Source organism: Talpa occidentalis, unplaced genomic scaffold (assembly GCF_014898055.3).
Source record: "Talpa occidentalis isolate TD23 unplaced genomic scaffold, MPIMG_talOcc4v2.1 talOcc4.3, whole genome shotgun sequence".
Taxonomy (NCBI): Eukaryota; Metazoa; Chordata; class Mammalia; order Eulipotyphla; family Talpidae; genus Talpa; species Talpa occidentalis.
The window spans coordinates 120,402,070-120,425,561 of NW_023603184.1; the positions used below are offsets into that span (position 1 = coordinate 120,402,070).

Genomic DNA, 23,492 nt, shown 5'->3' on the forward strand with positions numbered 1-23,492 from the left:
ATGTATAAATAAATACATATTTTAAAAATATTTATTAAATGGGGGCTAAATGAAGAACAATAGAGTGTTGACAACTGTTACAATTGTGTGATTACATGAGAATTCATTACCATATTCTCTACTTTTAAATATGTTGAAAACATCTATAATAAAAATTGAAATTATGTTTTAAAATTCACAAGCTCATTAATAACCATAGATCTGAATTACAGAAAAGGAATCCTCCAGTAAGCCAAATAGATAATTTGTACTTTGGCAATGCTTTTTCTCACTATAATACTGAAATTTTGATTTGAGATTTAGTGCTGAGTGTTGATATTTTAAATCATAACTCTTAAAGAGTCAGAATCTCTCAAGATGAACTGTCCATTCAGATTTTAAGCTGAGATGTTAAGTTATCTGTAAGAGATGCAACTGCTCATAGTCCCATTAAAATTAAGATTCATTAGCATCTAGCCCACAATGCCTGCCAACCTTTTTTTATTACTATATACGAAATGGCAGCAACTACCAACTAAGTAATAGCTTAGATCCCACTTCTAAAAAATACAAATAATCCAGTAAAAGAGAGATGAGGAAACTTAAATAATGAAAGATGCAAATATAAATTGAAGAATCTTGAGTCATAGCAAAAAATCAGAATAGAAGAATAAGAATCTATATTGGGACACACATTCCTGGAAAAAATGCTGATAAATTATTAAATCATTACCTAAATATTCCTAATATAACAAAAGCATTCAATAGCACCTAACACATTTTTCTAATGCCTTGCAGTGTAGATCTTCACTAACTAGAGATATACAAACAAAATCCTCACTCTGATACTATAAGTATAGATAATATTAAAATAAAAATACTATACTAGTATAGAAAATATACTATATTGTATGGTATTCTTTTAGTTAGAGAATATTTGTTTTTAAATAGTATTGCAAATTTTAGTATGGAAGCCACTAGAAAAAGGGTTTCACCTTATAAAACTCCTGCAGAACAACTCTTTTTAAACATATCTATTCTTTTTTTTTTAAAATAATAAATTTTATTTTTATATTCTCCCATACAACTGCACATGCCCCATTCTGACCCCAATCCCTCCCCTCCCGGCCCCCACCCCCCAAAAAGTATCTCTGGTTCATAGTTTTTTATTGATTTTGATTTTCACTTTCTTATAGTTATTCATTTTCCTGATCCCTTATTTAAGTTTTCTAGATTCCTGCTATGAGTGAGACCATCCGGTATTTTTCTTTTTCTTTTTGGCTTATTTCGCTGAGCATGATCCCTTCCAGCACCATCCATGTTGCTGCAAATTGCATGTGTTTATCTTTTTTGAATGCTGAGTAATATTCCATGGTATATATGTACCACATCTTCTTGATCCAGTCATCTATTTTTGGGCATTTGGGCTGTTTCCAAAGCTTAGCTATTGTAAATTGTGCTGCTATAAACATAGGGGTGCAGGTGTTCTTTGGAATTGATGTTTCTGTGTCCTTTGGGTAAAGACCTAGGAGTGGAATTGCTGGATCATATGGAAGCTCTATGTTTAGTAGGTCCAGAAATCTCCACACAGCTCTCCATAGTGGTTGGACCAGTTTGCATTCCCACCAACAGTGCAGGAGAGTTCCTTTTTCTCCACAACCTCGCCAACATTTGTTGTTGCTAGTTTTTTTAATATGTGCCATTCTCACTGGTGTAAGATGGTATCTCATGGTAGTTTTGATTTGCATTTCCCTGATTACAAGTGATGCTGAACATTTTTTCATATGTCTGTTGGCCATTTGCATTTCCTCTTCAGAGAAGTTTCTTTTTAGCTCTTCTGCCCATTTTTTGACTAAACACATCTATTCTTTAAAGTACTAATAATAGAACTTTAGAATTAAAAGAGCTTTGAATTTAATTCCCTTATCCTAAACACAGGGAAACTAAGGTAGAAAAGATAGGGTGGAAGTTCTAAAGTACAGTTAAAGGCACAATTTAATAGTTTATTATTTTACTATAGCATTTTGATAAATATTTTTCAATCAAAACTATCACATACAAATATTTTTCAACTGTTTAGATTTAAGAATATCTGATAGTAAGGTAAGAGCTATGAGATATTAGCTGACTCTAAAAACTGAACAACAGCTAGACTTTTAAATGAACATAAAATGTACCAATTATCTTACCAGCATGGTGCTCTGACAATAGACATGAGTGTAGATTTTTCTATGATTTGCAAGAGGAAATGTAAAATATATCTTATCAGATTCCTAAAAATGAAAGGGAAAATACTCAATAAAACTGTCATAAGAGTAGATAATTTCCTATTAAAAAATCCTGATAAGCAGTGAGTAATTATTCTAACCCTATCATCCTTGATGTTACTGAAAAACCAACATTCTAGGAGCAAGAAAAAGAAAATATAGGTATAAGATAGAGAAATCAGATATAAATTCTGTAGTTCTGAGTTTGTTTTAGAAATATCAATATAGATACATGTTTTTATTTTGATTTGGTCTTTCACCTTATGTCAACATAAAGCACATTTCTTAGCTCTGTCCCCTGAAAAGACCTAGAAACATTAATCTACTAGCTATAAACATCTTTAGTACCCAAATTATGATTTTTAGAGTCCATTTCCAAATATTAGGAAGAGATCCTTAGGGAAAAAAACTAGTTGAAGAATAAGGCAGGAAATTTACAAAATGAGCTACAATGTCTTCTCACACTAATTAGTGAGGAAACTGTCAAAGACAGCTAAAGAGATGTTTCAGGAGTCTAACTTTACATGGTCAAAGACAGAAAAATTTTAATATTAACTTTATTAATAAATATAGAACAATATTAGTATTTTAGTTTATAAAGAAACAAAAGTATGTGTAAACCCATGAGTTCATAATAATAACAAGCTGATAATAATAATAATTTGGGGAAACTTAAAACTTCTTATGGTCACTGATGAAGATTCTTATGAACCAACTCACTATTTTGATAACCAGTAAATGTAAGATCTAAAGATCTAAGAATTAATCATTTTTTAACCTCTGTAACTTGACCCATTTTTGACAAATTTAATAGATGAGAAGTTTTTTTATACAGTGTTACAGTTAATAAATGAAGAATAACCAGAGTATCATTTTTGCATCCCCCTAAATAGATTAATGACTCTAGGCATTCTTTATCATCAGCTGCTAATACCACAATTAGAAAGAGTGCAGCAAAAACAAAAACAAAATATGAATGTGATTAGGGGTGAAAACTTAACTTGTAAATCACAGGAAAAGAATGGGCAAAAAAACATGTTGAAGGACACTATAGAAATGGAGTCAGTAAAATCAAGACCATATGAAATGCTACAGGATGACTTGTGTTTTTCAAATAACTACAAGAGAAAAAAAGGAGTTGAGGCAATATAATCGATTAAAAGAGTAGACATATCCACATAAAAACAGTATGTATGCCCTGTATCCTCACTTGAAGAAGCAAAGTGAAAAATAAAGAAAATAAAATCTGACAAGTAAGACAAAATTGGAAAATAGAACACTAACTAGTTATTATTAAGGAATTATTAAATTGTTTTAATGTACAAAATATGTGGTCATCTTTTTTTAAACGGTCTTTAACTTTTAAAGATAAACATTTATTTTTGAAAAAGGTACAAATATTCACAGGTAGTATACTTACATTGTAAGCCACATAGGTCCATTTGGACACTTTTACTGGAACCCACATAGATGTCCCTATAGCAAAAGAAATTAATTTATTTGCCTTTTTTAACATTAAACAATTTCTTTTTGAATACTGATGAAATACTTCTAACTAATAGAATATGAAAAAGTGTTTTTTTTTTTAAGGTTAGCTATTGTAAAATAAAGTCTAGTAAGGTGGCTTCTATGCGCTCATCACCAACTAGCATTCTTAGCTAGTAAAGCATTTTAAATGCTTGGTCTTGGGTGTCTTTAACTTTAGAAGAATGTCAATAAAAGAAAGTAAGCATTTCATTTTCCAAACAACACAAGAAATTGAGTATGAAAACTGCTATTGTGTTGAAAAGGAAAATTTACTATCAAAACATAGCCTATTAATCCAAAAGATGGAAAAAAGACTGACACTAAGAAACTAAGTCAAGGAACAATACAGCACTTTTTCATGTGACTGTCAGAAAAATAGAGATATTTAACTTTACATTTAAATTTCTTCTGTTTCTGTTACCTTTAGCACAAAATTTTTATCAACAACATCTGACAAAATGCTTTTCTACTTTTTCCCTTCCTTTAGTTTTTCTCTGCCTCACAAGAAATCTTTATAGAGGAATTAATAGGCTAATAGTAGCTGACATATCACAATTTCAAAGCTTTTGCTAACAATACAATTATTTAAAAATAATAATCCAATCTCAACCTAAAATTAAAACATACGGTTACCACCAACCTGTTAAGTCAGAAATTATCGTGGGATTTTCTTCAAAGTGTTTTGCTGGGTGTCTTATAAAGTGGTGATTCAAAACTGATAATTTCTTCTTGGGATTCTGAGTTATCTAGAAAGAAGAATTATATACTCTGTATTCTTTTACATCCAACTTTGATAGTTCAAAGAAACTTTGCTTCAAGTAATAATAAAAGAACATTTACTCTGGGAAAGACAGTTTTTTGTTTGTTTGTTTGTTTTAAAGATTTATTTATTTATTTATACACACACTGGGTACAGTCAGAAGCTCGGGAGGGTGAGAGAATTCACCAGAGCCAGAGCAGGGAGCAGAGCAGGCAGAAGGACCGAAGTACACTGCTGAGGGGATCAGCGGGCGGCAGGAGAGGTCTGCGCGCCATGTGGGACCCTCCTCCACTGGCTGGGGAGCAGCAGGGAATCGAACCGGCGCTGCCGAGGCTGTGGGTAGCTTCGCAGTGCTTAACCGCTACACCACCGGGGAGGCCCACTGGGAAAGACACTTTAAGTGCTTAATATGTTATTAATTTAATCATCACAAGAACTCTAGGAAATAATAACTTTTAATAGAATTTTAAATATAAAAAATGAAAACACATATAAATTATGGAATTTACCCAAGGTTACACTCCTATTAAAAGTCTGGGCCATGGTTGAAACCTAGATGATCTTGCTCCAGTGCCTATATTTTTAATCATTAAGCAATAATATCTCAAGTAACAGTTAAGAATGAAACATATAAAGATGTATAGAAGAGAATTTAAGAGAGCCTTTTGGCCTAGTGATTCCAGGGCATTAGTTTGCAAACTCAGACCAGTGGAATTTTACAACAAAGAATTCATTGGTCACTAGGAAAAATAAAAATTGCCAACTATCCTTCCTTGGCAGTCTAACCCAAAATTAGTTTTCATTTTTTTAAGCAGTCATATTTGTTTATGATCAACTAAAAGTCATAGGTCACGTGATTTAAGCTGTGACTTTTATGTTGATAACCATCAAGAATTACTGTGTGATTATTTGGTAGTACATGTTTGGAACTAATTATACCTTGAATTTGCTTACAGTGTATATATGTCCTGCTTCTTCTCCTAGACTATATGCTTCTGGAGGGAATCATATTCCAATTTTTTATTGTCTAACATTTAGCTTAATTTATTATATACTGTGACAATTTTCATATTTTGATTCTTAGTATTAGTTATCAAAAATTTATTTGTCCCCTAAGATGTGTTTGTTAAATACTTATACATTCAGAATTATATTACTCTTTGATATTTGAGTTTTCTTAGGATTTAATGGAAAACCTGATTTGATTTATTAAAATTAGTTTTATATACAATTTCTGAAAAATATTCCTGCTTGAGATATGCTTATTCTTCATTGGTTGGAATGGGGTTTCTCCTAAATTTACCAAGTTTTACTTAAATCTGCCATTTCAAATACAAACTGATCTTGCAACTTTAATTGATTCTATTATGGGTCCCTAGTTGTACTATCTCAAATAGACCTAAAAACACTTGCCACAGTTAAGACTCAATAAGCTGAAAGACGTTTGTGTTCTAAGACCCATTCACAGTATCAACTCTATAAAGCTGATTTAGTTTAACAACTATACTAACATAATATCTTGTGGTATATTTCATTCTTCAGGAAAGAGCCAAGTAAAAAATATAGATATTACCCCACTCCCATGAGAATATACTACCTGAGCAAGGTTCTAAAACACAATGATCAGGAAAGCATCACCTAGAGATATAGTAAGAAAGAGGACACACGTACTAGTTTCCCAAAGAACTGGAGCCTCAGGGAAAAGAATCCAAAAATATCTGAGCTGCAATACTTGGCCATAAAGTAAGAGACTGCTTAATACACAAGGAATTTTTTCTCCAAAAGAAGAAACCAGAGCCATAGTTCTCAAAATATATTTCTATGGAACTGTGATGCACTGCAAAATGACCGGAAGAGAAAGACTGCTTAAGATGTATAATGGCAATCTGCATCACAACTCACAGAAAGAAATTTAAGTTAATGGACAGAATTCTCTGAATTTTGCTGAAGTCATTTCTCGCAGGCAAGAAAGAGATAAAAGAGTAACATGTTCTCTAAAGGGCACTATGATTTCCGGGTATTCTGCTAACTGAACAACTAGTGGAAAATCACTAGTTTGGAGCATTTAGATGTGAAATCTTATTACAGAAAACGTTCAACTTTTACAAGTACATATGTTCTGGTGAATGATTCTGAAAGGTATCAGAAAGATAAAATGCTTTAAAAAAAAAAAGCCTCATTTTTTTTTTTTAAAGCTTTATTTATTTATTTATTTATACAAGCACTGGGTACAGTCAGAAGCACGGGAGGGTGAGAGAATTCACCAGAGCCAGAGCGGGGAGCAGAGCAGGCACTGCTGAGGGGAGTACAAGGTACACTGCTGAGGGGAGCAGCGGGCACAGCAGGAGAGGTCTGAGTGCCATGTGAGACCCTCCTTCGGTGGCAAGGGAGCAGCCGGGAATTGAACCAGCACTTCAGAGGCTGTGAGCAGCTTTGCAACCCAGCGCTCAACCGCTGCGCCACCGGGGAGGCCCCTCATACTTTTTAGATCTATCTTTTTAGGCTATTCTTTTTTTTTTAAAGATTATTTATTTATTTATTTATTTATTTGTACAAGCACTGGGTACAGTCAGAAGCGCCGGAGGGTGAGAGAATTCACCAGAGTCAGAGCGGGGAGCAGAGCAGGCAGACATACGAAATACACTGCTGAGGGGAGCAGCGGGCGGCAGGAGAGGTCTGCGCACCATGTGGGACCCTCCTCCAGTGGCCGGGGAGCAGCTGGGGATGGAACCGGCGCTGCAGAGGCTGCAGGCAGCTTCGCAACCCAGTGCTCAACCGCTGCGCCACCGGGGAGGCCCCTTTTTAGGCTATTCTTAAGAGTCTAGTAGATAGGTCATGATGTCAACAATACATTACTAAGGAAAAAAGTTATAAAATAGTTGTGATAAAATTTTATCTTAAGTTAAAATAGTTGGACAGATATATATAAAATTTTAAATGGTAAAGAGGAAGAACTGGGGAGGGGTGGTTTAATGTAAATATCTTCCACTCCCATTTTTATCGCATTCTATAAATTAACAGTGGTAAAAATATTATCAGATAAAGATATTTCCATTTTTAAATTAACATGTCAATATAAAGTAAAGGGTTCTGTTTTCATCCAATGTAAAAATACCTATTCAATTTCATCACTACTGTAATCAAAATTTTAGTTTAAAAATACATACTTGTTTAGTGTCAGCATCAATAAGATCAAAGAATGCTCGAACTGTAGTCAGTTGCAATTGTTTACACCTAAAGAGTAAAATGTTACAGATGAAACTTTACTGAAAACGTACTTTTAACACAAACACATCCAATTCCCTTATTTATTTTTATTGAAGTAACATTTGTTTATAACATTATATAGTTATCGGGTATAAAGCCTATAAATCAGCATCTAGATGCAGTACATTATGTTCACCACCAAAGGGCAAGTTTTCATTTATCACCATACAATTGACCCCTTTTACCTAATTTACCCAATGTCCATTTCCCCTTCCCTTCTAGGTAAACACTATTTTGTTCTTATAGTCTCTAAGTTCTGTTTTGTTCTGTTCATTTTTCTTATCTTCTCAATTCTACTATTTAATGGAATATTTGAGTTTCCTTTAATGCTATAATTAAATTATTTAACAAATCATTATTACTAAAGACATATCTTAAAATTGAAGCATACAAAAGTAAAGCAAATTAAATCTTCCTGGATATTTGACAGAAGGACCCTTCCTTCTGTATTTCCTAAATCTCCTCCTCCACGTACATATATATACTACCTACCCCACCTTTACAGGCCTGAACTGCTGAAGTTGCTGCAGATATTATTTAATTGACCAGCCAGATGAAGGTGAAAAGAAAATCTTTAAGCCAAAACATTTAAGGATAAGGGTTTATGTTTTTCTTTTCCAATGTTTAATTGATTTATTTACTTATATTAAAGAGAAATCTAATTCCTACTGTTTTCCATATGCTGCTCCCTAAAACAGTCAATGCTGTATAGTCAAGTCCCTGAATTTGGTTATTGGCTAAGAGCTCCGGAAATCTTACCACAACTGCATTTTATTCCATACAACTATCACAAACTAAAATTTTGATATTTGGCATTAGCATCATTGAAAACTAATGTTAGTAGTTCTTGAGGAGAGAATTTTATAGGCTGACAAAGGATCCTTGATCAAACTGAGACAGGAACCAAGGTTAGCATTTTAAGTCCCTAAGTTAACCTTTCTCCTAAATACTTATTTATTTTTGCATAAAGCTCAAGAGAGCTAACAAATCAATCAATGCATTGATAAGAAAACAAAGCTACCACAAATCACTAAAATAAGTTATATTAACTTACCATACAATGGAAAGGTGGTCTGTTGAGACCCATGTCTTAGGCACTGCTGAACTCTAAAAAAATGACCAAAAAAACCCCAAAATTTTAAAAAAGCATATTTGTTATTCTCCAAGAGATTTGAATTCTCCTAAGTTAATATTTAGAAACAGCTAACATTAGTTTCACCATTATGATACATACATTTTAAAATAATATCTTCTTATAAAAGGTGATCCAAAATATTAAGATATTTCCTACATAAAATAATTCTCTTTAATTGCTAAAACTGCTGAGTCAAGCTTAAACTGCCTTTTAAAAATTAAAGCATCCAGATTTCTTACTGAATTTTAATGTCTCTTTATTACTGCAATAGAATTGGGTTTAAGACTCTTTAATAAATCAAAGTTTATATGTATGTTAAAACAGATATTATAGTAATTTTAGTTCTGACTACAATGCCACTTGATAAACTCTAAGATGTTATTTCTTAATCAGAGTATGCCTAAAAAAGTATCCAGTCCAGGGAGAGGTTTCAAAATAAATATCCCTGATCACAATTCCAACTACCAAATCAGACTCTAACAAGTTGGGTCAAGGCTTACTTATTTTGGAAAAAAATTCCTAAATGATTAGAATATATATTACTGGTTAGAGATATAAAGGCAAATGGATCTTTAAAAAAAAAATACATATTTGCAGAAGGCTACCTAACAATGACACAGCTTCAAGAACTAGAGATGCATTTTCCTACCAGGTAATGACCTCCCTATAAATAGCATCTCACATACATACAAAGGAGAACAGTAGTAAATCTAGTATTTTTCATAGGATCTCTCTATGCACTGTTAAAGACACAATGGGCTACCCTCACCACATCGAAACAGAATAAAAATAGGAAACTAACAAGTACATGTAACAAAATTTACAGAGACCTAAAATGTCTCTCTCATAAAGAGCTCAAAAAACGTAGATATTTATTTTTATTATTTTTTTTTAAAAGAGACATATATTATTTTTTTGTTTGTTTGTTTATACAAGCACTGGGTACAGTCAGAAGCGCGGGAGGGTGAGAGAATTCACCAGAGCCAGAGCGGGGAGCAGAGCAGGCAGAAGGACCGAAGTACACTGCTGAGGGGAGCAGCGGGCACAGCAGGAGAGGTCTGTGCGCCATGTGGGACCCTCCTCCGGTGGCCGCGTTGCAGCCGGGGATCGAACTGATGCCACAGAGGCCGCGGGCAGCTTCGCAACCCAGCACTCAACCGCTGCGCCACCGGGGAGGCCCAAAATGCAGATATTTATAACCTCAGTTCTGTTTATGCTTTAAAGATAATTTTTTATTTTAAAATCAGTAAATCTTCATTCCAGTCTAGAATTCAGGAGTGTGTCGTATGTTTGACACCCTGTAATATCATATGTATGATAGTCCACACTGCCTCATACTTATAACTCTAATCAGTGGATAGGTACTTATTTTGAACAAGAAACAATTATTCCTCATAAATAAGAGTAGTTCTGACAAAGTTTCAAAGTCTGTTTTACTTTTCATGGAAATGATCATCCTATCCTGCTTTCCCACCAGAATCATTCATTCATTCAAATTCTTTCTCTATCTTATACAGACAAGCACATAGGTGCATGAATTGATAACCGACTATAACAACTAGGCAAACATTTCCAAACAGCTACATATCATCTCTGCTTCTATGCCCCCCTGCATCTATCATATTACTATTTCAGTATAATCTTTAAAAAAAAAAAAAAGATTACCACGACAGATAAGGCACTGGTATGATGGCTTAATTTTGGTAGAAAAGTCAGTCCTGAACGAACTTGGTAATCCCGAAATCCTCCAGCTACAGAAAGCGTGGTTAAATTTATATGTTCAGCATTTAAAATCCAATAGTTGTTTACAGTCATATAAAAATCTGGTCGGAAATAAAGAAAGACACATTAAAAGTTAGTAGTCATTCTATTTAACAATATAATATTAATAATAAACTGAATTTCTGTTTAAGCCATGTTAAATAGCTATAAACAATGTTATTCGCATATCCTTATTTTGAGAAAAATCAGTATCTTTTATACAAACACTGCCTTCCCCATCAAATCAAAGCACAAATATTAAAGAGTTAATGAAGAAAAAAGATAAACACACCTTACCGGCTTTGAGACCAGGGCAAGAGAGTTCTCATTTCCTTTTCTATTTAGCAAAACAATGCATTTCTATCTTGGCATTCAGATATTTTGAAGAGCAAACTCCTCCCACTAAAGATCTCAGTGGTATATATGTAAACTGCAACCAAGCAAACCCATTTCTAACATCTACAAAACTTGGGATCAAAGGACCAAAAGGATATACATGCCATAGTTCTAAAATACTTAAAGGCCAAAATTCCTGCTAAAAAAACTGTTACATCAAATATAGTTTTCTCTGTCCACCTTGATAAGTATGTCATTGAAATAGCCTAGAAAACCAGGTTCAAATTAAGAATTCCAGACACCTCAGTTGGACATGTGAATATGGCAGTACAGGAAGAGCGGATCTCTATCTCAGTGCTGTGTTAGTTTCCTTCTCTTCCTATGCCAATTCCATCCTGCATCACTGGAGCCTCATATGCATATCCAAACTCTGTCTGTACCTCATGCAGATCCACCTTTTGGCCACAAATCAAGCTTAGGGATGTACATACCTGCTTCAGGACAAATGCAGGGAAGAGGCCCACACACGCTCCAAAGTGGGCTTAAGGCATATGGATGGATAAGAAAAGGCTGAAGGCTTGGTTACCTGTTCATAGTCTAAAGCAAAGGCACATCTTCGAAGTGGGGAGGCTGCTTGGCCTATACAATCCTCTCCTTGTGGGGAATGACAGCAGAACAATCTAAAGTACAGAGCCTAGTGCAGGGCTTCCTTTCCCCTATTTAAGGGCAGCATTTTCATCAAATATATAGAGGGAACCTAATTCTAGATATCATAGGGGCTCTGTCTCCTAAAACACCTGAAACCCAACTTTCCTTGAACTTTTGATTTTTCATTCTAATTCTGACTTTATGCAATAAAAAATAAATACAAGATGAACAGGAAAGCAGCTTGCTAATTTGTAAGAAAGGTACCCTGACCCTAAGAGTCACCTGCAGCCTGTCTTTTAGAAAGGGACGATCACTATTTTTCAAAACAATAAAATCTGACCCTCTTCCTTAATTTCCCTTTAAGGAAAGTACTTTCCTTAAAGAGTTTTTAAAATTTTTGAGCAATTTTAATTTAACCTATGTGACTCATTTACACATACCATATAAATGCCAGTAAGAAAAGATATTCTCAATTGTGGTGATAATGTTTTTTTCTAAAACTATAGGTCATTTATAATTATTAGAAATATTAAATAGATTTTTAAAATTCAATAATAAAACTAAAATGTTTCATTAAAAAATTTCTACAGGCAAAGTCTTATAGGTAATAAGAGAAAAATCAATTTTACTATAATACTGTTGCATCAGATACTCTAGCAAGTAAGTTACTCCTTGCAATGTTTTGTTAAGATGTCTACTTTGGAAAATTACTTTGGAGTTACTTACTATAAATGAAATCTTCATAACAAATTTGTAGGGTAAGAAGTTGTATAAATTCACTATCAGGAATATTTTCTTTCTGCAGATTTTCTATTCATTAAACATTAAAAAAGCAGTGAAGACAATACTTAATTTTCTTTAATTAAGCAGTTGAGATAGCAGGTATTAAATTTTTATTCTGTGACATTATCATTATTTGATTAGATGACATCAATCATAATCTATTACTGCTTGTTCAAAACTCCCTGCAACATTATAGTACCATCCATCATTTTATTTAACCTGTTATAGGAATGTACCTTAATTAAGAGGCAGTATAGCACACAAAGGTTAAGATTACAGGTGCCAGAACAAGTTTGCCAGGATCAATACTGGCTTTACTAATTTTTTGCCATATGACTTTGGAGAGGAATTATTATTTTTCTATCCATAAACATGGGGATGACAAGGGTCTCACCTCCAAGAACTGCTGTAAGTATTAAGTGACATAATATAAAATCCATAATACAACAATTGCAATATAATGAGTTTGATAAATATTAGCAATTCTACCTAACCATACAAAGTATTAGCATATTTACTTATTTTAAAACAAGGCATTTCTTCTATTTTACTTAACTGTAAGCTTATTTTGAATAGAGTACTGGAAGAGTTAATAAAATATAGGAAGTTTAAACACACTGAGAGATAGGGAATCAAACTTAAGAATAAAAAAACCCAAAACCTAATTGCTTAAGGATTACAAAATACATGCTATCCATGCTATCTGCTATGCACAGAGCACAGAGAACACTAACAACAACTTCAATCTGAGCCTAATCTCAATGTCACAAAAATAACCACTCAGAATTAGAGGTCCTGATCAGAAGCTGAGCTTTTTTATACACAATAAAGAGAGTAGTTGCAAGGATGTGTTTAATCCTAAACAACAATGAAGAGATCAGTTAGTGTTTGTGTAACAGTACTCACCTGTAATGAAACGATCTAATGGCATCACAGGAGCAACATGAGGTGTGGCTTGTGTAATAAGAAGATTTATCAGATCTTGTTTAAAATTTTTCAATGTAAGCAATGCTCTTGCAACAAGACCACCCATAGAATGGCCAATTATAGCCACACTTTTTGGAGCAAATTCTTGACCCTATTTTAAAAAATTACCAAAGCAAATTAAGGCTTAGTAGCATAATAAAAATATTAAATATTCTTCTCTACATATGAACAATTTTATGGAAAAAAAGAAAAGCTATTTATATAACATACCATCATAAGATAAAGAAATACATTTTCATAATACTTACAATTTCCTAATACTTCAAATAGTATACATACCATTTTGTATTTTATTAAACATTTTTTAATAGTTATGCCTTTGTTTTCTGAACCAAAATCAGAACACTTAGTCTAGCAAATCATTTGTTATATTGGATGTATGTACAAGGTATAATTCTATTTGGTATACACCAGAATGTTAGATTTTAAAGGCCTTCAGAAGTCATATCATTTATTTAAAATTGGAAATATAACAAAAAAGCCAGAACAATTATGAAAGTTATAGTGATATACTACCTTATTAGGCTGATATATCACATCAAATTATTTTTCTACTGTGCTCCTAGATTTAATAAAGAAACCAGCATTCCATAATATTTATTCACTGGCAATTACCTATTTTGTTTTTTAAATAATGATTTTTTAAAAACCTTTTCTGTCTCTACATAGTATTCTCCCTTATAATAAGCAGACATGCTCACTGCCCTCTACATTAATGCTTCATCAATGCCTTCTCTCCTGTTACTATTAGACCTAGTGCAGAAAAAAGTTAATACAGTAGGCTGGAAACCACTATCTTTAGAATGGACTGCATATAAGGTCAGTTCTGGGCTGAGGTCTGGGATCACAGATTTGGGGACGGTTTTCATCATTCTCTAAACAATAAGAATGTCTCTCTGTGCTGAAACTGTCTAGTAAACTTTATAGTTTATGCACAATACTTGCTGTCCTTCTGGTTTGCATTCTGATATATGGTAAGCACAGGGTCTGTGAGCAGACTCTAGAGAACAGAGCGCTCTTGCAGAAAACACTTCCTATATGTCACAATTTTTTGTATCTGTTATGACTCTCCTGCAAGAGGACTTTTGAAGCTTGCCCCTAGTTTCATGCAGACTTGATCCCATCACTTTTTTTCTTTGCTGATTTTGCTCTGGATTCTTTCACTGTTAATAAATCATAACCATGAATACAAATCTAAGCAGAGTGCTGAGTCCTCCTGGAAAATCACTGTATCTGGGAATGGTCTTGGTGATCCACAACACAACACTGATCTTAGCAAAAGTCAAATCTTTTTTTTTTGACAAATATATATGTGCTCTGAGACCTACCCTTCTGGCTTTCTCAAACACAACATTCCAGAAACTCTTCTCGTGTCATTTTCTCCCTTTCTACTACAATAGATCATTCTTGCTGGTATATAAACGTGCTGTTTTTCTCCCTTAAGAAATAAAAACAGGGCCTCCCCGGTGGCACAGTGGTTGAGCACTGGGTTGCGAAGCTGTCCCAGCCTCTGCAGCGCCAGCCGGAGGAGGGTCCCACATGGCACTCAGACCTCTCCTGCTGTGCCCGGTGCTCCCCTCAGCAGTGTACCTCAGTCCTTCTGCCTGCTCTGCTCCCCGCTCTGGCTCTGGTGAATTCTCTCACCCTCCCGTGCTTCTGACTGTACCCAGTGCTTGTATGTATAAATAAATAAATAAATCTTAAAAAAGAAAAACAACTCTCTTTTACTTTAACTATCCCCTTAGCGAACACATCTTTCTCTACATCTTTTTACAGAAAAATTCTTCAAAAGCAGTTGTCTGTACAGTATTTGTTGCCTCCAATATCTCAACTTCCACATATTCTTTTTTTTTTTAAATTACAGTATTTTTTTTTAAAGATTTATTTATTTATTTATACAAGCACTGGGTACAGTCAGAAGCGCGGGAGGGTGAGAGAATTCACCAGAGCCAGAGCGGGGAGCAGAGCAGGCAGAAGGACCGAAGTACACTGCTGAGGGGAGCAGTGGGCACAGCAGAAGAGGTCTGCGCGCCATGTGGGACCCTTCCTCAGTGGTCGGGGAGCAGCCGGGAATCTAACCAGCACTGCAGAGGCTGCGGGCAGCTTCGCAACCCAGCGCTCAACCGCTGCGCCACCACAGAGGCCCAACTTCAACATATTCTTAAATCTACTCCAATCAGGCTTTCACCCCCAACACTCTTGCAAAACTGCTTTTATCAACTCACCAAGATACTTATGGACAATTCTCAATCCTCATTTTACTTGACCCATAGACAGCATCTGACAAAGCTGATCACTTCTTCTGTTTTTTCGCCAGGACTACCACAGTGGGATATCAAGGGAGAATATGGCTTATCCAGGGGGTAGCAGTATTATTTTATCCCTGACACTTTAGAACTGCTGGCACAGAATGATTTTTAGCTGTTTTATTCTTCTTTTAATTTCTTTGAAGACATATATTCTTCCTATTCTTGTACCTGAGGTGGACACACCCCACCACTGCTTCTCTGGTATAACAATGTCTTGTAGTTTCTTTGCCCTGTGCATATGTAGCGGCACATTCAAATGCTGAAAAAAGCAAATTTTTAGAGCTCTTACCTAGCTCTCTTCATTATCACACCTTACCACCTTACTCCACAAATCTAGCCACTTCATAGTCCAAAATTTCAATTTCTGCCTTATTTAGCTATGTGATAACGGTAACAATGTGCTCTGCTTATCTCTACCTTCTCCCTTAGTATACCCCTATTTCCTCATGGTCTGGAAAATACTTCTCAGCAGAAACCCAGAGCAATAACAGCGCTCACTTCATGTGTTTTCCTTCTTTCAGGTATCAAAGTCCTTTACTGTTTGGTTATCCAACACCTGAAAGTGTGCTTCAGATATCTTGACTGGTTCAATAATTGTTTATATAGAAAGGTGGTCTACTCTACTACCAGTTATTTACTCATAACTAAGCAGAAACTCACACTAATAGTTTTTAGGAAATACATCGCATTCCCAGTTTATATATAAAATTTTTAAAAAATTTCCCCCACAGGAAGTTTGTGGTAAACTCAACTTGAATTTCAAAAACCACCAATTTAAAAACAAGACACCAGACATCCACAAAAACAAAACAAAACAAAACAAAACAAAAAAAAACCTTGTGCCATCTTTGCTTCAACTTCTAATAACTAGTAAATGATTAAAAATATGCTGTTGGGCCTCCCTGGTGGCATAGGCGGTTGAGCGTAGCACTGTGAAGCTGTCCGCAGCTTCTATAGCGCGGGTTCGATCCTGACCGGCTGGGGAAATACCCACATGGTGTGGCAGGCCTCTCCTGTCTTGCCCACTGCTCCCCTCAGCAGTGTATTTCAGTCAGTTTGCCTGTTTTGTTCACCGCTCTGTCTCTGGTGAATCCTCTCACCCTCCTACACATCTGCCTGTTCCCTGGTTCTCGTATACATGAATAAATAAGAAAAAAAAATCTTTAAAAAAAAAAAGTCTAAGTCACTTTTAAAAACAATGACTGCTAATAAGTTGACCACTATTGATTTGCATGCTTATCTCATACCTTATAGAGTTTGAGTATTGTTTTAATACATTCATGTACAAACTTGGTCTGCTTCTCAAGACTTCCACCATACAGTGCCACCAGTTCTTCATTGAAATTCACACTGAAGAAGTCAAAACGGTACTTGAAGTCAATATCTTCTGCTTTTCTAAGCGCAATGGAGCCAACAGAACGAACTGCAGAGAGCACATTAAAAATCTTTTTATTTCAGGCACTGTTGTTTCAAGGCCTCTTAACTTCATACCACACCCTCAATATAAACAAGTTATATCTAGGTGTGCTAGGGAAGGTAAACAAAAGAACAGGTCTGCCCATTGACCTGACAGCTGGGAGCTGGCAATTAGAGGTTGCTCAACCTCTACCAACCCCCAGAAATGCAGATTTCACTTGCTTCCCAGAAGCTGCCTAAGGACTGTGCCATAATTGAGGATTTAAATGAGAAAATTCCTACAAGAAACATCTGCCTATCACTTGGTTCAGATACTCATTCTTAATTTGTCTCTTTTTCTTACATATGATATCCAATCCAGCAGTAAATCCTGTCATGCTCTACCTTTTAAATATATCCCCAATCCAGCATTTTCAACATTTCCACCATACCCTCCAATTGAAAAACCATAATCTCTTATTAAAATTACTTCAATAATTTCCTAACTACTCGTCCCACTTTATTTATAGTTTTTGCTTTGTAAGCCCTATTAATGGGATTTATATTGTGAAATGATTACATTAATTGGCATTAAAAATTACTGTATGGTTTAGCAAACAAAATACATGTTTGCCATTTCATTTTTTTAACATATACAACTCATTTACTATACAAATCATCATGCAACCAATTCAATGACATTTAGTATATCCACAGAGTTACGGATCATTTCTGCAGTCTAACTTTAGACATTTTTAGACAGAATCACTCCAAAGAGAAAACCCTGTATTTATTAGCAGTCACTTTCATTCCTCTTCTCCTACTTCCCGTCTACTCTATGCACTTGCCTATTCTGAACATTTCTATAAATGTAATCATATAATAATATAATATTCAGTCTTGTATGACTGGTTTCTTTCACTTATAATGTTTTCAAGCTTATCCACATTGTAGCATGTAACTCATGTATCAGTAATTAGTTTCTTTTTATCACTGAACAATATTCTATCATACAGATAAATGACATTTTATTCATTTATTCATTAAGTGATGAACAATTGGGTTGTTTGGCTATTATGAATAGTGGTACTATGAACATTTGTCGACAATATTTTGTGGAGGTGTATGTTTACAATATTTTGTGGCGGTGTATGTTTCTTGGGTAGAAAATTAGGAGTGGAATTGCTGGATTACATAAGTCTATCTTTAATATTCTGAGGAACTGTCAAACTGTTATCCAAAGCAGCTATATCATTTCTTCACATCCCCAACAATACTGGTTAATATCTGTCTTTTAGATTACAATTACCCTATTAGGTATAAAATGGCATCTCATTGTGGTTTTGATTTGTATTTCCTGATGATTACAGATGTTTATTATCTTTACTACTTCCACTCATGCCCCTCTACAGCATATTCTCAACACAGAAAATCCAGAGTGATCGTTTTCTTCAAAATAAATCAGACCTAGGCACCTCCCTGGTGGTGCAAGGGGTTAAGACGCAACCTATAAAGCTGTCCGCAGCCCCTGCAGCATGAGTTCAACCCCCTAGCTGGCCAGGGTGTAACCCACATGGCGCAGCAGACCTCTCCTGACTCACCTACTGCTCCCCTCAGCAGTGTACCTGGGTCAATCTGCCTGTTCTGTTCCCCACTCTCTCTGGTGAATCCTCTTACCCCACACACCTCTGGCCTGTACTCCAGTTCTTATATGCATAAATAAATAAATCTTAAAAAAAAATCAGACCTACCATACCAGTTTGGTGAAAATTTAAAAATCTGATAATTCCAATGTAAACAATGTGGCACAAAGTACAATGTACGGTTTCTGGCAGTATGAGTTAGCTATCACAAAGAGTAGTAACAAAAGGGCACACATTCCTGTAACATGAAATTAAGCTCCTATGATATACATTATACAGAAATACGGGCTTACATGCTACAAGATAGAACGTTCATTATTTTTAATTGGAAATAAACATAAACAACATATATGTCCAAAGACAGAATGTTTAAACTACAATACAGTGCAACAATTACACAGTGAATAAATGAATGAAACATAGCTCATATGAAAACTTGGATGAATTTTAAAACCATTTACTGGAAGAAGCGAAAATACATACTGAATGATTATATTATGAACTTTATAAATAAGTCCCAAATAAGCAGATTGTGTTAAAGACACAAATTTAGTTGCCAAACCTGTAAAGAAAGTCAAATTTAGGACTATGGTTACATCTAGCAAGAGGGGAGAGAGTTTTAATGACAAAGGGGCACACAGAGTATTCTAGGTCAAGCTTCTAATTTCTTGACTCGGGTTTTGGTTTCACGGGTATTCATTTTATAAAAACTTTAACTGAATATCTGTATTTTATGTTAATTATGCTTATGAGCATTATATTTAAAATAAATCTTTAACAAAAATATGAGTATATTATTTCCTATCCAATATCCTCTAACAGTCTACCATCATAGTTAGAACAAAATTCAAAGTCTTTTCCACAATTTACATGACGCAGCCTGTGTTTTCCCATCCTCATCTCTCTTCACTTTTTCTAGTCTCGGTGGCCTTAAATACACGAAGCGTAATAGTCACATACCTTAGCCTATTACTGTACTGAGGCCTTTTGCAGAAATTTCATTTCCTATAGTGGCTTTTCATGGTCACTTTAAACTAGCCACCTTTTGACTCCGTTTTCCTCTATTTTATAATCAGGGTTTTTTTCCCCTTCAAATTTTAAATATTAGCATCTATGTTTGTTGGCTCTCTTCCCCACAAGAATATCAGTTTGATGAGGAGGGAGGGGGAGGGGGACTTTGTCTTGGTCTGTTCTGGGTCACCAATACCTGAATATGGCCTGGTTCACAATAGGTATCCCATAAATATTTGTTAGATAAAAAAACACATACGCAGTTATACTAAATGTTGAAATAACCCTATTCTCATTATAAAAGAATGTAGCATTTTATAACCAAAAAAGTAGATTTTAGCTCAAATTATTTCCAGATTATTTGGCAGTTATGTCAAAAATAACTGCTATATCTCCAGCCAACATTCAATTTGGAATCTGTATATATATATCTTCCCTGCCCTCATTTTTCTGTGTTCCCCTCAGTACTTCTAGATTTCTCTAAGTTAAACAGCTTCAAAAGAAAGAAACCAATCTCCTATTTTGTTTAACAAAATACAAACCACTTGGTTACTTTGCTAATCAATATTGCAGGTTCTATTCTCAGTGCCCTCCGTTTCTAACATAAATCTCTTCTTTGATTTCTGAATGCTTATATCATCTACTTATCCTATCCCACGCTATCTTATTCTTTTTCTTCTTTTTACTCTTTACAAAGTGGTCTTTATCTATTCTTTCCTATTCTCGTGTTCTCACATGTACTTTCTCTCAGATTAAATGTCACACATTTGTGTTTCCTTGTGTGCCTGACTCAGCATTTAACAGAGAGTATAAATCTGATAAATTCTTCAGTTGAATTTCATAGCTTATAAAATTTACTTCTCAGACTTACCTTGCTTATAACTTCCAGCATTACCAGGAAGAAAGAGAACTGGAATACCTGTCAAAGGAAGAATTTTGTGTTCTTCAGCATAGGATCCTTCTCCATAAAGATATAATTCATATGCAGGATAACGTTTTGCCAGCTTCTTTGGAAGTTCTATTTTCTACAGCAATAAAAATGCAATGTTATTTTAATCTGTTATATTAATACAACTCAACCCCATTGTACTCAGCTCTCATTATACAAATTTCAAATATTTACATATAGAAGGATTACTGATAAAACCGTACCAAGTGCACAAAGCAAGTTGTGCTTTCAGTTTATTCATATGGACAATTAGCCTTGAATTATATGAGTTTTGAGCCATGCAGTTTCCAGAAAAGCATATAATGAGAGTATGTGAAATTCTAATGAATACAAAGTACTCAAAATAGCCACTGACCACGGGAGAAAAACACTGGTAAATGCAAGCCACTTACATGTTAACATCATTAGAAATGAATTTAATTTAGTATCATTTTATACTTAGAAATGATGAAAGTTTTCCATTATCAAATCAATTATTTTTTGCCATTTTAAAATGTTTTATAAAGCACTCAGGTCCAACTATATATGTCAGCTGTAACATCATTTAAAGGAAAGGAAGTATATTTTATAATACAGCTTTCTAACCTCTCACCTTAATATGCTTTTTACCTACGATATGCTTAACAAATTAATCTGATCCTTATAGCCATGCTTTAGTCAAGGCATATATTCTCTTTTGCCATAAACATGCCAATAAATTAGCATCTGTCATAGTTTTCATGGACCAGGTGTATGATTTGTCAGCAAGTTTTAAGTTACTTTGCAATTCATATTACTGAATACCAAGTGAGCCAGTAATTCACATTTTTTTTTTCAACAAATGTAAACTAGGTCTTAATGTCATTCCCAAATGGTAGGCATTTGTGAAGGTGGTAGTAATAACAAATAAGCTCTTCTTCTGTTCCTTTTCTTTAAAAAGACAACAACCATTAAAAATGAAACCATTGGGGGGGGGGGGCCTCGAGAAGGAAGTAGGATCAAAACAAGGGTGGTGGGAATTGTATGGGGACTATAAAGGGACCATAACCAAGATGAAAATGCATACATTGTACAAAAATGAAAAATGATGTAAAAAAATATAAAATAAAAAAATGAAACCAGTTACACTGAACAGATTTTAAGTAGACACTAATGGATTTAATGATGGAGCAGTGTTGTACATGTGCTTGATAAAAATTTTAACAACTGAATTTTTAAAACTGTAAATGGTACAACCTGATTTTAAAATTGGCGAAGGATCTAAATAGACATCTCGCTAAAAGAGACATATAAATGACCAACAGACACATGAAAAAATGTTCTCCATTGTTTATTATTAGAGAAATGCAAATCAAAACCACAATGATATATTACCTTCCACCTGTTATAACGGCTATAATCAAAAGGACAAGAAACAACAATTATTGGCAAGGATATGGAGGAAAGGGAATCCACATACACTATTGGTAGGAATACAGATTGGCACAGTCATTAAGTATGGAAGTTCCTCAAAAATTGAAAACAGAACTACCATATGACCCAGCAATTCCACTTCTGGATATTTATTACAATACAAATTTACTAATCGAAAAGATATATGTACCCCTATGTTCACTGTAGCATTATTTACCATAGCCAAGATGTGGAACAACCTAAGCATCCATTAATGGCTGACGATACAAATGTGGTATAAGTACACAGTGGAATACTATTCAACTATTAAAAAGTTAAATTTTGCCATTTGCAAAAAAATGGATGGGACTTCAGGGACTTACACTAAATGAAACAAGATGGAAAAAGACAAACATTTTTATGATTTTACTTACGTAGAATTCACTTACATGTGATTTCAAATATAAGTGATTTCACTTATGTGGAAGACAAATAAGTAAAACAAATGACCAAAAACAAAAACAAAAACAGGGACTCCCAGGTGGTGCAAGGGGTTTAGCACAGTGCTGCAAAGCTGTCTGCAGCCTCTGCAGCACCAGTTTGATCCCCACAAGGCACAGCAGACCTCTCCTGACTTGCCTACTGCTCCCCTCAGCAGTGTATTTCAGTCTATCTGCGTGTTCGGTTCCCCACTCTGTCTTTGGTGAATCCTCTCACCTCCCGCACCTCTGGCCTGTACCCCAGTTCTTGTATGCATAAATAAATAAATCTTTAAATAAATAAATAAAAAACAGGCTCTGAAATTCTGACAACAGAATGGCGGTTACCAGAGGAGAAGGGGATAGCGTGGGTAGAACAGGTAGAGGGGGTCTATTAGATGGTGGTAGAAGAACCTTTGGTAGCAGTATGGTGCAGTATATACAGATGTCAGGGTATGAAGATGTATACCTGAAACATAGAGTGTTTATATCAATGCAATCTCAATTGAAAAAAACACAAACCTGTAAATGGTAACAACTACTGAAAAACCTGACTGTTCTAAAAACAGAAATCTGATAATTCACGCACATTTCTGAATATTTCTTTGACAATATTACCATAAACAACCTGTGTCAACAGCAGCATGAAAGTATCTTTAGAGACTGTAAGCTTATTAAGATACTAGCAACTTTGTCTCTTCAACTTAGTTAAAACACAGAAGTACCAACACCTTATTATGTGTTTTATACAAGTGCACGTATTTCAACTCAAATTAGCCCCAATATTGATTATGTACAGTAGACAATTTAAAAATGAATAGGACATAATATTTTGTTTCTTTAGGTACAAATTAAAAATTTAAGAAAAAAAAAAACAGGTGCAAT

The 23,492-nt window shown here is 34.6% G+C and overlaps 1 protein-coding gene across 2 annotated transcripts in view; it reads right to left on the bottom strand.

Moving 5' to 3' along the window:
* PGAP1 (post-GPI attachment to proteins inositol deacylase 1) overlaps positions 1 to 23,492 on the bottom strand; it is a 71,790-nt gene that overhangs the window by 43,610 nt on the left and 4,688 nt on the right. The window contains exons 2-10 of one of the 2 annotated variants that reach the window (XM_037523752.2): positions 20,680 to 20,833; positions 17,007 to 17,182; positions 13,370 to 13,541; positions 10,601 to 10,758; positions 8,855 to 8,907; positions 7,701 to 7,767; positions 4,414 to 4,519; positions 3,667 to 3,722; positions 2,169 to 2,252 (exon numbers count right to left, since the gene is read on the bottom strand). In XM_037523752.2, coding sequence (XP_037379649.1) covers positions 2,169 to 2,252; positions 3,667 to 3,722; positions 4,414 to 4,519; positions 7,701 to 7,767; positions 8,855 to 8,907; positions 10,601 to 10,758; positions 13,370 to 13,541; positions 17,007 to 17,182; positions 20,680 to 20,833 — 1,026 coding nt within the window. Of the gene's footprint in view, positions 1 to 2,168; positions 2,253 to 3,666; positions 3,723 to 4,413; positions 4,520 to 7,700; positions 7,768 to 8,854; positions 8,908 to 10,600; positions 10,759 to 13,369; positions 13,542 to 17,006; positions 17,183 to 18,905; positions 18,993 to 20,679; positions 20,834 to 23,492 lie in introns of those variants that run through there. The other variant, XM_037523754.2, reaches the window with a different exon arrangement.